This window comes from Argiope bruennichi, chromosome 2, assembly GCF_947563725.1.
Source record: "Argiope bruennichi chromosome 2, qqArgBrue1.1, whole genome shotgun sequence".
Taxonomy (NCBI): Eukaryota; Metazoa; Arthropoda; class Arachnida; order Araneae; family Araneidae; genus Argiope; species Argiope bruennichi.
In genome coordinates this window covers 67,029,786-67,043,634 of record NC_079152.1, presented here as the reverse complement: position 1 = coordinate 67,043,634, position 13,849 = coordinate 67,029,786, and the positions used below count along the sequence as shown (strand labels likewise).

Below are 13,849 nucleotides of genomic sequence, written 5' to 3'. Positions count from 1 at the left end.
CAAATTACCTAAAATTTATTTGAAAGTGCAGAGACAAGGGCTTTTGTTTGATATAATACTATGATATTTATTAAACAAAAACGTTAAAAATTTGATTAATTTTCTATTAAAACAATTTAAAGTAGGCAAAACTCTTACTTAGTCAGTATTTATTACCAAAGCTTTAAACACTTATGACATTTAACAGTTTGTAGTCCAACTGAATTCCTTGCAAAGCAATTTAAACTAGCTTTACGTTACACAACCATTTATAAACGCTGTCATGTAAAAATACAAATTATTAAAACAGGAACCGAATATTATATTCTTACCGTCCATGCAGCCGTCTGGCCCTAGCACAGTTCCAGGAGGGCAGATGTTGCACTTCATCCCTTGAATGCCATGTTTGCAGACGCAACGCCCTGTCATTTGTTCGCAGTCATCTCGGACTGACCCATATTGGTCACAATCACAAGCTGAAAATAAACACAACAACATGACCACACACTTATGTTTAAAAAACTCAAATGCCTTCGTATTTTCAGCAGCAAATACGCATTAAAATTATCTCTAAATCATAATTTCTTTTAAATTCAATGCATTACATCAGTTATTTATTGTTATTATAATATTTTTCAATAGAAAATAGCTAATTATTTTTCCAGTGTATATTTTTTATTTTGTTTAGTTATATTAATGTTCTGGTATAAGGCAACGTTAGGGATATTTGGTAACAGATGTCGTAATTTTGAACTGCATTCAGATAAAGAGAACGACACCTGAGTTGGCCTCATTTCTCCAAACTTCCGCACCATACCAGATAGAGGGCATTTGGCTACGACGGATTTAAAACGCATCAGACACTGCTTACAGGACGGTTTTTCGGTGGAATCATCACTCGAACCTGAAATTATCTGGTTCTAAGACAGAGCCCTTATCACCAGACCATCACGGCCTTATTTTTTATTTTGTGATTTTTGGAATTAAAATGTTAATCACTGTAAAACAAAATACTGTTTGGATCAACTGGTACAGAGAACAAATGACTCATTATACAAGCAAAAATAATATTTTTAAACGAGAAACAAGTGTGTTTTAATAAAAACTGTTCAGTATACCAGGTGAAGGGCATGTGATTCATATTACGAATATATCTATTCTTGTTATTTATTCTATCTATTCTTGTTATATTTTTATTGTTCTCAATTTTGTTACAAAGTTATATAATATTAAATTGTTCCTAGATATGTTTTAGATATTTTTTAATGAGATGCTGGTAGGTACGAAAAGGAAAACAACATTTCCGGAAATGAATAGATAATATATTATCAGAGATAAAGGATAACCAATTCCACTAAGCAGTTCCACGTCCCCAATTTAGAGATTGTTCATCGAATGGTTCTACAAATAACGATAAGCCGATGTTAAAAAAGAAAAAAAATGTACCATACTCATCAAACCAGACATTATATTTTGTTCGGTAATGCACGCTTTGTCAGTTATTATACTTTTATATAGCTAGTGCAAATTTTCGCTGAGCTATGGATAGAAAAAGCAAAGGATATCATGTGAAACATGCTATTCTTACGGTTCCAGCAAATAAATTACCTATGAGTCACATTTGTTTCTGGTGGCAATTAATGTTTTATATTTTGAATGTTATGCGATGTATTAATAATGATTTAAATATCAAAGCAGGAATTATATTAAACATTTAAAAGTGCACATTCACTGTTTATAATTTATCAAAATGATATGTAGATCAATTTAAAGGAATACATCCCTCAAATATAAAACATAAAAATTTCCATTTAAAAGCATTTATTCATACTTACGGGAGCAACCACTGCTGCCTTCGGAAATTTTATGTAATCCCCAAAATCCAGGTTCGCAGCGATCGCAACGCAGATCGCCGACCCCAGGTTTGCAAGGACATTGTCCAGTCACTGGATCACATGTAGAACTATAAGAACCTAAGCGGTTGCAGTTACACTGACCTAATTAAAAGCAGAAAAAATTCAGAGATTAAATCGGTTAGCATTAAGTTAAAATGAATATTTGGATGATCAAGATTATTGTAAATGAAGACGACGATTGCATATATCAATAATATTTTTTTTATGTCTTTACCATTTAGTTTTTTTCACATTTCTTCAAATTATTATTAGAAATTTTTTTAAATCATTAAAATATACTTCACCCAAAAATTATCGGGATATTCTTTGTGTTTGAGATGCTTTAAGATGATGTATTAGTTTGGATCAAATACCCCCAATAAATACATAAAGCAATGAATAAAACTTAAGAATATAAAATGAAATCTATTATAATACACTCATTCAAACTGAGAGATAATTAAGTATTAAAAGGGGTAAATGCAGTGATTTCCAAAAGTAAAAATGTAGGAAAAATCTCAAAATAAAATAAAATGTTTAGTGTGAGATATATGGTAAAACAATTTTTAACTTAGTTTTAGTCTCATTTGGTATTTCCATCTTTCACCAAATCAGCTCGCAGGAAATTTCACTCTTAACAACAATTTTAAGTTTTTTAACTATTTAGAGGGCTTCTATGCTATAAAGGGATTGTTTATTGTTTTTTTCAACAATCAATTAAGTCATATTTTAAGTCTTCAAGTCATCAATTAAGTTTTTATTTTTTTGCCCTATAACCGCTAACAATTATTAGTAGACTTGACTTGCATCGATAACATCGACCGAATCATTTTTAGATGATACAAATGCAGAATGAATAACGAAATTCATACAGAAAAAATAACATATTACTGCACTGGATTCTTTTTAGCATAAATCAATTCAAAAACATAATAACTTTGAAATTTTTTAATCCTATGATATCAATATAGTTGAAAGAATCGACTTTTCTATCGTTTGCATTGTTAGTAAAAAAAATAGGGTCAATGCACATAATGACGTATTACTAAAAAAACAAAAACATCCATGACTTTCAAAATAATATAAACCTAAAGGGTTTTACTTGTCACAAAAAACGAGCAGATAAGTTCCTGAATTAATTGGGCAGATGCACGCTATTTATGGATCAATACATACAGAAATAACAATTATTGACTGCCAGAGCGCGCAGCTTCATTAGTTTCCGTCCAGTTGGTCATCAATAAAAAAGAAGTTTGTCCAGGCATCCATATATACGACATACAGTAACAAAATGGACATCGTTAGCAGGAAAACACTTACTCGGACATCCGGCTTGATCTGGACCCTGTGCCGCAGTCTTTCCATCTGGACAGCAGCCGTGGATAGTGTCAGCGCAGCTCTTGATCATTATTACTAAAAGGAAAGAAGAAATAGGCCGACAACCATGAAAATTAGTTCTTTCCGGTTCTTTCATGGGTTAAATGCTAATGGAGGATTTACAGTAAATAGTTATTTATCTAGTTAGAAACGTTAGTGCTTAGTAAAGAATGATCGAATAATCTGAATTACTATATATATTGATTGATTTGTTTTTTTTATAGTTACAGTATCAAATGAAAATTTTGTCACTATACAGAAGCAATACTTAACTCAAAACTGGACTATTTATAATAATTAGATGATGTTTTTAGACCAGCTGTTATTCTGTTAATAAAATTTCGTATATGAATGACATAAATTAACTATCGAAAGTTGTAGTAGAAAATCTCATGCACATTGATAGAGCGGTTAAGGGAACAGTGGACGTTGAAATAAGCAAAAAGGTACGAAAACATGACATAGGCATGTTATAAAATTCATGACATGTTATAAAATACATAGTTCAATAAAAAGAATAAGGGCTTAGTGCCTTAATGTCTTTTCTTAAATGATAGTACAATTAGATTTAAATATCTTTCAAATGTTCCAGATGTCTTAATTTTTGAGGAAATTAAGCAGAATTGATAACAAAGATGCCGGTTAAACATTAAAAGAAAATAGATAGTTAAAAGTGAATTTTAGCTCAGAAAAAATAAAATTCTTATGAAAATTCAATAAGTGTGCACAAAAATATGTTTTTCAAGTTAAGATTTAGTTTGAATTACAAAATTATACACAATTTTGTTCCAAATAAATTTATTTTGGGTAATAAGGAAAAATTAATAGAAAAATTAAAAATTAAATCGCCTGGAATACTTTGAAACTTAAAAAAATATACATATTTTTTAATTTTTAAAAAATGATATATCTCGTTTTAAAAAGTTGTTTTTAAAGAAATTTGACTTATTTATATTTTAATACATATGAATGAAAAATTTCAGAATCTTAAGGGAACAATTCGCAAAAGTGCCTCATAGAGTCCACCATTCCCAAAATAAAATTTATTTTTAGTATACTTTTATGCAAATACAAATATATAGTAGCAATAAAAGCAAACCATAAAGCTTTGGAATTCTATAAATTAATAAAATTTCATCATAAACAATAATATGTATGAATATTAGTTGCTGACCAATATTTCTCATTAAATATAATTTTACATTCAGAATTTATGATCCCATAACTAACTTTTATTCATGCTTAGTTTTATTCCTATGCCAATAAATCGGTTAATTTAAGCACAAATGAAAATTATCTGAATTACTTGACACGCTAAAATAGGGATTTTTATTTAGACATCCAATAATGACGCACATCAAAAGGGTGTCGAGTATTACAGACATCGCTGAAATTTTCTTTTTCAATATTAAAAGTATTCAGAGTATTAACAGAATGATAAAAATAATAAATTATTTCATGCAACTTACCTTCCTTGCAACATTTCGCGAATTCTGAAGTCTTATGACAGTAGCTGCTAGGAGGACAAGTTTTAGATTCAGGGCCATCACCACAGAAATAGTCCTTTCCTGTCACTGGGTTAATAAGTGGTTTCTCACCATCACAAGCTATCTCTTCTACTTCTAAATAGTAAAATATATTATTTAAGTTTTATTAATTTAACGAATAATAGATACATTAACTCAATTTGAAATTAAATCTATTATAAAGAACAGAAACTCAATCTGTAAGAATTTAAAAGAGATATGAAGAAGGAACCCCAAAGGTTTTATAATATTTGTTAAATCACTTTAATTATTAAAGAAAAGAACATTAACAAAGTCTCAATGGAATGATTTCTAAAGTACAATCATAATGGAATGATTTCTAAAGTACAATCATAATGGAATGATTTCTAAAGTACAATCATAATGGAATGATTTCTAAAGTACAATCATAAGAATAATGAAATTATCAAGAAAAATATTCATCTTTCAATAAATAGTTTAGATTAAAATTATGTTAGCAATAAATTATATATGATATTTGCTTTTACTTAGAATTCTTGCAAATATAATAAATAAATAGAATTCTTCTTAATATACTATACATGATTTTGATAATTTTTCCCCATAATTAGAATATTTTTGTATGGTAGTCTGCGTTGCTTAATGGGATGCAGTACTTAGAATATAGTCCTAATAATCATTTAATTTATATTTTTTCAAAACTACTGATAATTTTAAATATGAATGCCTAATGTAACGCATAAGATGAGATAAATCTCATGTTTATATTTGCTATTTTTCCCTATAAAGTAAAAATAAGCCTCACATAAGCAGCACTTTAACATTTTTTTTCCCACTGAAACAAAAACTGTTTGATATTTATAGAATGCAAAATGAGACCGGTGAATTGTTTTTCTTGCTTTCTAAAGAAAAAGTTTTCACCCTCTGCTGAGGACTCAGGTGTTCTGCAGAATTCAGAAGGTGTTTCACAAAATTTTTAGGCATAAAGATCGGACAGAATCTGTTTTTTTTTATAAATAGAAAAAGCCATAAGCTATTCCGGATGCCAGGAAATTCGATGATGATCTTTCTTTTTCTGTCCCTCCTCTTTTCATACAAAAACCAAGTACTTCTCTTAAACTCGTAAGAGTTTTCGGCTATTTTTGCTGTTCGTACGTTTTGAAACGGAAGTCAAATATTTTGAAACTGCGAATGTTTTATGGTTTGTAACAAATGCTATTAAACTATGGTAGCAAAAAATGCTATAAAATATTGTAAAAACTTTCTTGTAGAATGCTATAATTTTTTTTTCTAAGAAGAAAATATTTCTTTATGTTAAACAGCCTAAACAAAGAGGCATGCTAATTTTATTTTTGGAAAACTTTTTATAATAAAAAATAATTCATAAATATTAATTATTCTTCAACCCTAAAATATGAAAATAGAATATTTTTAAAAAGAATTTGAAGGAAAACAATTTTTTTACCAAAAAAATCAAATTAAAAATTTAATTTTTTTAGCAAGAAAATGTTTCACTGACACTATGCAAAAATTGATATAAACTTAATGCGAAACACAAAAGCACTTTCTGTCATAGGATACTTTTATTGTTACACGTTCACAGTCACGGTGCAGAATTTCTGCTGCTTTAGTAACAACAAAAGAAATAGATTCAAGAAAATGTATTCTGAAAGAAGTTATATTTTTTTAAACTTAAGAATATAAAATTCAATGAATATTTTTTTCGTTCATCAAATAATAATAAAATGAATGCATTCTAAAAGAATAGAAACTTTAAAGAACTATGAACACTTGAAAATAACTTTATGCATAGAAATTTGAGATTTACTCAAAACTAGTTATCTTATCAGTTTATTTGAATAAAAGTAATTTTCTCATTATATTTGTTTGTATAATAAGTGCAAGTAAAAGGTACAACAATCCCCTTCCCCATGCAAGGGTTTTAAAAAAATAATTAAAAATTTTAAAATTGAAAATAGTTTTTTAAAAATATATAATAAATGAAAAGAACAAGAGGAGGACACGGGGTTGAAATCTGAGATCGGGATGATATTTAGTATAATGATGGTATACATTTAGAGTAGCCGGCGTCCTGGCATAGAGCGAGCGCATCTTCCTCGTGATCTGGACGTCCCGGTTCGAGGATGGTCGTTCTTCATCTGTTCTATTTGTGAGATGTGTGAATGTGCTCCCTGTAAAAAGGGGTTGTGCAAGCGAATGTGATGCGTGAGTAGCTAAGACGTACTCATGGCCCTAGTTGGCGCTACTAAAACAAGAGACGCTCCCTTGGCTTAAAATTGCTGACATCGTTAGCGAGCTTGTCCATGGCAAGTGCCATTATAAACAACAACAACAACAACATTTAGAGTGTTCATTCATGAAAATATTAAAACGCAGGAGCCAGGCAATTTCTAGAAAACAGTCCTCAACTTTTGGATAAGCTTATATACTGATAACTTGACTCCCGTTCCGACGATTCCGATGGCATGGTTGTCTAGGTAACCGTCTTGTATGGGGAAGGTCAGTGTTCGAACCTGGTTAGGATTTTTTCTTTTTTAATAAATTCTTATTTAATTAAAAATTTACAAATATTCGTAATTAATATATTTTTAATTTTTTCATCCAAAATAAATATTTACTATCAAAATACATAATAAAATTAAAATTTTAAAAGAAATATTATAAATACAAATGCAGTTTTTAAACAAAATAAAATTATTTAAATTTAATTAACTATTTACAGATAGTTTTAATTAATATGCTGTTTCTTTATGCAAGGATAAATGCTTATTATTTTAATACTTAAATTGTAATTTAATATTTAAAAAATAGTAATAAATATAACAGAAATGGTGATAATGATTAATTATAAATGCTCACATCTTAAAAAAAATTATTCAATATTTCTAAAAAATTATCCTATATACATTCAATTTCGATTATATACAAGAACCAGAATGGTAACTATAGTAAAAACATTGGAAAAAATATTTTTTGACATCTTGCTCAACAGATAAATGATGATCGTCCACAAGAGCAAGGTTTTCTTGCTCTATGGGAAAACAAACTTCATTTGCATTTAAAAAATCTCTCACTTTCATCAGAAAGTTGGGAAGAGTACCATGCATACCTTTTCATCTTATTAAAAATTAGTGATAACAGGTGATGATGTACAATTGATTAAATTTTTACACTATCTTAGCAAGAATTTGTTTCTTGATCATGTTCGATTAAATAAGAATTTTTTACACGCTTAATACGCTTTGAACCATCAGCCTACGCAATTAAAACCACGCACAATAAATTAACACCATCCTCTACTATTTATTTTATTACTGCAGTTGGGGATGTTTGCTTACATATTTAACAGATATCAGCTGCTCCCTTCAATTTTTGATATAAATGCAGCTTTGTTGAGTTAGAATTGATAATTTATTATTATTAAAACCCAAGAATTTGAAAATTAATTGCTTGAAAATGATGCAAGCAAGTTAAGTTATCTGTAGCCGTTAATGTTACGTTTTTTATTAATTTTCCTTTAAACATTAAATTATAATTTAAGTATTAAAAGAATAAACATTTATCGTTGCATAAAAATAAGTAGCATATTAATCAAAACTATCTGTAAATAGTTAATTAAATTTAAATAATTTTATTTTGTTTAAAAACTGCATCTGTATTTATAATTGTTTTCTTTTAAAATTTTAATTTTATTATTATGTATTTTGATAATAAATATTTTTTTTGGAGGAAAAAAAATTAAAAACATATTAATTAAGAGTATTTGTAAATTTTTAATTCAATAAAAGTTTATTAAAAAAGAAAAAAAAAATCCTAACCAGGTTCGAACCCTGACCTTCCGCATACAAGATGCTTCCTGAGACAACCATGCCAACCGGATCACCGGAAAGGGTGTCAAGTTATCACTATACAAGCTTTACCAAAAGTTTGAGGACCATTTTCTCGAAATTGACTGGTCATTACGTTGTGATATTTTCATGAAACAAAATTCTAAATGTATACTATCATTATACTAAATCTCATCCCGATCTTAGATTTCAACTCCGTGACCTCCCCTAGTAAACAGGGAGTTGATATCAGCATTTGATATAGAATTGTGAACTCATATAGGGAATCAATAAAAAATTTATATTAAAAAAATGATCCAAGCTATAACACTCTTCCCCAATATATTCAGTCAAACACTGGTGACTGAAATGTTGCTTAACATGTTGATTAATTTGTAAGAGCACTCTTGTGTGTGCAAAATTATAAGAGTGTTTCGTCAAAATTATGAATAAGTAGAGGAAATTTAGATTGTATGGACCATCTAGTGTTTCTTTACTGGTAGATAGAAATTCATTAAGATGCTAGAGAACAGCTATATGATAAGTCAATAATATAGTGAGAGTTGATTGAAATAATTGCTATGCATTGTTCCCCAGTTAATTTTCTTTGTGTAAGAACCTATAGAATAGTTATTTTTAACTTTTGTTGACTACTTTATCCCTTTTTAGATAAAAAGCAAAATTAATAATTAAACAATAAGTTTTTTTTCCTTTCTTTAATCGACTGTATATTACCGTTTTTTTAAGTGTAGATCGATTAGTATAAGCTATATGAGAATCTGTGGGCTAAAGGATTGAACTTAGGTTTGCATTTACGAAACCGCGCCAAAGTGCAATGAAACATTGGAAGATGATGATAGAGAAAAGTAGTTTGAGTATGTAAAATGCACACTGTCTGATCTCCTGCGCTTTCTAAATGGTTTTTTCATTTCATTATTGATTATAGAATAATTTACATTACAAACTTTCAATTGCAGCACACCCATAATGCATTTTAGTCTTGATGAAAAACTACAAAACTATTCTGTACTTACTTTGACACCTATTTTTCGGAACAATGACAATTTTCTTTTGAGTCTTGCAGGATTGCTCTTTCATCTTGCAGTCGTTATCATGGAATTCACCATCTGAACCACACACGGGCGCTCGAACATGTGGACATTCAAATGCACAAACACATAACAGTCTGTCGTCGGAATCATAATCGCATATTCCACCAAAACGGCAAGCATCTTTGTCACAAGGAGAATTACCCGATCCCGATTCTGGAGATTTCGACCCTAGAAAGAAGCATTTGTAATGTTTCAGTTCTAAACTAATTATTTAAACTAACAATTGATTTTAAAATTAGTGAAATAGCAGAATGTTTTTTGATTTTCCATTCTTGCATTTCATCAGGGAATATTTATTCTTTAATTTAAAGAATATATTTAAAATATTCTACTGATAAGTACATGGAAATTTAACTTTAATTTATATTTTGATTTTTTTCAAGATTTTTAGTAAAATGAATGATCAATTCATTTTTAAAGTAATAAAAAATTATTCCATATATTGGAAATTCTGATTTATTTATTTGTTTTTAAGATTTAGTCGCTAAATTTCATTTATATTTTCTATGCAACCAAATTGCATGGCAATTTCTATGAATTAGAAATGTATTATCAAACTGATTTAACTACAGACATTTCGCTTAATTCTTGTATGAAATTTGAGATCTATGAATATTATATATTTATTTTGACTTTATTTGTTTTCTGTGTTTGTGTGACATATAAGTGTTTTGTTTCAGATGAGTAGCGAATTTAATTTATTTTATTTTTATTTTAGAAAAAAGACTGCTGGAGTCATATAAGAAATACAAGTTCCGATTAATTAACATTAATAAATGTAAATTAACATTTAAAATCTCGTCCATTCACTGGAAACAGTATTAAAAAGTGAGATATCTTGGCTAAAAAAATAAATTTATAACTCATTAACGCTTTAAGCTAGACAGGTGAAATTCGCAATACCGTCTTGATACCAAATTTGTAGATTTCTTTCAAATGTAGAATAAAACACGTTCAGAGGAAGTTCTATCTGCTCGACTGGCGAATATAAGTTTGCAGAATATTTACAAAACGAAGAGAACGAGAATTCGGTACTTGCATTCTACGCATCGTACACATCGATAATGCACTTATAAAATGTTGTGCGAAACCCAATAAGGAATTGATCGTCTGATGGCCTGTACATTCTGAAACATATATACGTGATAATTCAAAATCACAATATCTTAAATCAATGAAATTTGATATATTATCATATGAATACAAGTGTAGTTCTGTGTTCCATGTTTATTTCAATCGGTTGGGAAAAACGCATGTGAAACACAAATTCGATTTTTGAGTATAATTAACCGCATGCTAGGGATTAGTAGCCAAAAATCTGGCCAAGGATCACACGATAGATTATGTAAAAATATTCAATTCATGCCAAATTTAGCTGAAGTGAGTGCTTTGCTATGAAAAGTGCTATCTGGATCATTATTGGAAAGTATACATGAAAGCTTTTAAGAGACTACTCCCGCTGGTTTTACTATCACCGAAATACTTGGGATGTTCCCATGAACATTTCTGTTATTTTTCCACAAAAGACCTGTTTTTCAGAATTTTATAATCAGAAATAAATAAACAATTATATTCCAGATATATTTTTCTTAATCTTTTTAAAATTTGATTTAGCTTACAATGTATTTTTTTTGATGAATTGTTTTGAGATCCAGTGTCTTCAGAATACAAAAAAATATTTCGCTGTTATTAAATGAATTCTCACCTGCACCCGATCCTCCTACGTCTTCGCATTCTCCATAAATCAGAACGCTGAGTTCCATGGTCTGTTCGCAAGCCGCCCGACGCATTTCACATTCGTTGCGGTAAGTAGTTCCATCACTGCTGCAGACAGGGTCGTAGTTTTCGGGGCATTCTGTGGGGCATACACACCTTCCATCTTCACACCGAGCGCCATACTTGCAGTGAACGTTGATGCACAAGTCTAAAAATAGCAATTGCATATAAAAAAAAAGTTAAAAAATTCAAATAAAAATATGTCAGTTTTTAAATAGCTTCAATCATGTCAAGATTGAAAAAAATTGTTAAATTATAAATTTAAACATAATATTAAACATGGAAATATAAATATTAGCATCTGATAATAAAAAAAATTAATCTTAAAAATGAAAGTTTAAATAATACTTCTTTAATGAAATCTTTTCATTATAGGAAAATATTTTAAAATTATTAATAATAAGTTTTTGTGGCTTTTTATGAATCAAGACGTTGTAAAGTTTGTTTAATTGAAGATGAACTCAATAGTTGAAAAACTGTTTTTCAAATTTTTTGCCTTGTTTGCCAAACTGTTTTTCAAGGTAAATACCATTACCTTGTTCATATTGCCGCATTGGAAAGAATCAGTCGACTCTTCATGGCCGAATGGTCATAGAACTGATATCACAATCAAGGGATTGTGAGCTCGAATCCCGCGATTCACAGATTGTGTAAATATTTATTTAATTAATTTTATATTTCTCTTTATTTCATGTTCCAGAAGATTCTAGACATTTCTTTAATTTACCAGACAAGTGTTCTGGACTTTTTCTTACTGTCTCCAGAAAAGTATTCTGGAACTTTCCCTGCTAGTATAAAAGCAGAAGATTTGTCAGTCACTGTATTCTCAGTTCTGAGTTCAGTTAATAAATTGATTTAGCTCTACTTCTTGTGTGTGTCATTAAGTTCTATACTAAAGTATCTACGTGACAATATAATTTCCGTAGTTTAAATGACTATTATATGCATGACATTTAAATTTTTATTAGTATGAATTAATATTTAATTTTTTTATAGTATGAATCTTTCAATCTGCAACATTGCGAAGTAATTGACCAAAGAATTCAAATTTAGAGATTAAATAAGACATTTGAACAATGATTTCGAATTATTGTTTTGACATGCACAATCTAGAGTAACCGGTTTTATTTAAAATGAAATCGAACATGCGATAGCTTGTTCATGAAATTGCTCAATCATGCTCAAATAAATTTTAAACTAAGACATTTGATAAATTTAATGAATTTTTAAGAAATAATTCTTAATTTTGCATACTAACATTTCAATCTTGTATATCCGTAACAGACTGGTTAGATTTCTATATCTTAGACACCAACATCTGAACAAGAAATTTTATTTGAAAAACTATTTATAAGTAGTATTGATAAAAAATTAGATTTTATGACATATATCTCATAAAATCTATGTATAATTTGCCCAAATATATATAAAAAAACATATAAATAATATTTTTATATTCATAAATATTCGTAAAAAATATCAATGGAAAAATGTATATTCATTGCATATTTATGTATTCGTAAAAAATTTCATATGGTAAAATGTATATTTTACCAAACAAATATTTACATGAATCGTTTAAAATTTTTGTCTGAGAATTGATGAATAAATGAAGTAATTGCATTCAATTTATTCATTATATCCTAGGAAGTCTATTAATAATAATAAAATGAAGTCACAACAACGTACCGCATGGTCCCCTAGATGCAACAGATATGTACATTTGTTTTGTACAAGCTGCAACGCGCAGTTCACATTCGTTTTTATATGTCACTCCATCATTACCGCAGACTTTTGCTTCCACCTACAACCAAGATTAAAAAAATACGTTCATTAGACAGCTTACTCATGGATACCTCTGAAATAATGAATAATACTGTCATGCCATCTCAAAATATGTTAATTTTCTAATACCGTTGATGAACAAGCAACATCGTATATTTTAACTTTCAGAATTTTTTAAAAATCAAGAAAAAATGTTTTTTTCGTGAACAATAACGAATCTTTCTTTTTTTTTTATATATCTGATATAGAGTAATATTTATACTAGATATGAAAAAATAAATAAAAAAGAAATACATGTTATTGTTTGTGGAAAATTCAGTTTTCATTTGGTATTTTAAAACGTCAAAAATTGAGATAAATGATGTTATTGGTGAAGCGATGAATGAATTTTTTTGCTTTATTACTGAATTTTAAAAATTTAATATGGTGTTTTTAATGGCATAATTTTTGTAAATTGCGGAATTTATATGTAAGAATCGTTCAAAATGCACTACAGGATAGACTGATAGACCCATAGATATTGAATTATTTCGTTACTTTGTAGAAGGTATTCTCAACCATAAATAAAC

At 28.7% G+C, this 13,849-nt stretch overlaps 1 protein-coding gene across 4 annotated transcripts in view; it reads right to left on the bottom strand.

Annotated features, from left to right (window-relative positions):
• The window catches only part of LOC129961847 (agrin-like), a 467,273-nt gene that overhangs the window by 39,852 nt on the left and 413,572 nt on the right, over positions 1-13,849 (bottom strand). For all 4 annotated transcript variants that reach the window (XM_056075436.1, XM_056075434.1, XM_056075438.1 and 1 more), the window contains exons 9-15: positions 13,185-13,299; positions 11,425-11,643; positions 9,642-9,887; positions 4,721-4,873; positions 3,195-3,287; positions 1,815-1,976; positions 312-455 (exon numbers count right to left, since the gene is read on the bottom strand). In XM_056075436.1, coding sequence (XP_055931411.1) covers positions 312-455; positions 1,815-1,976; positions 3,195-3,287; positions 4,721-4,873; positions 9,642-9,887; positions 11,425-11,643; positions 13,185-13,299 — 1,132 coding nt within the window. The remainder of the gene's footprint in view (positions 1-311; positions 456-1,814; positions 1,977-3,194; positions 3,288-4,720; positions 4,874-9,641; positions 9,888-11,424; positions 11,644-13,184; positions 13,300-13,849) is intronic.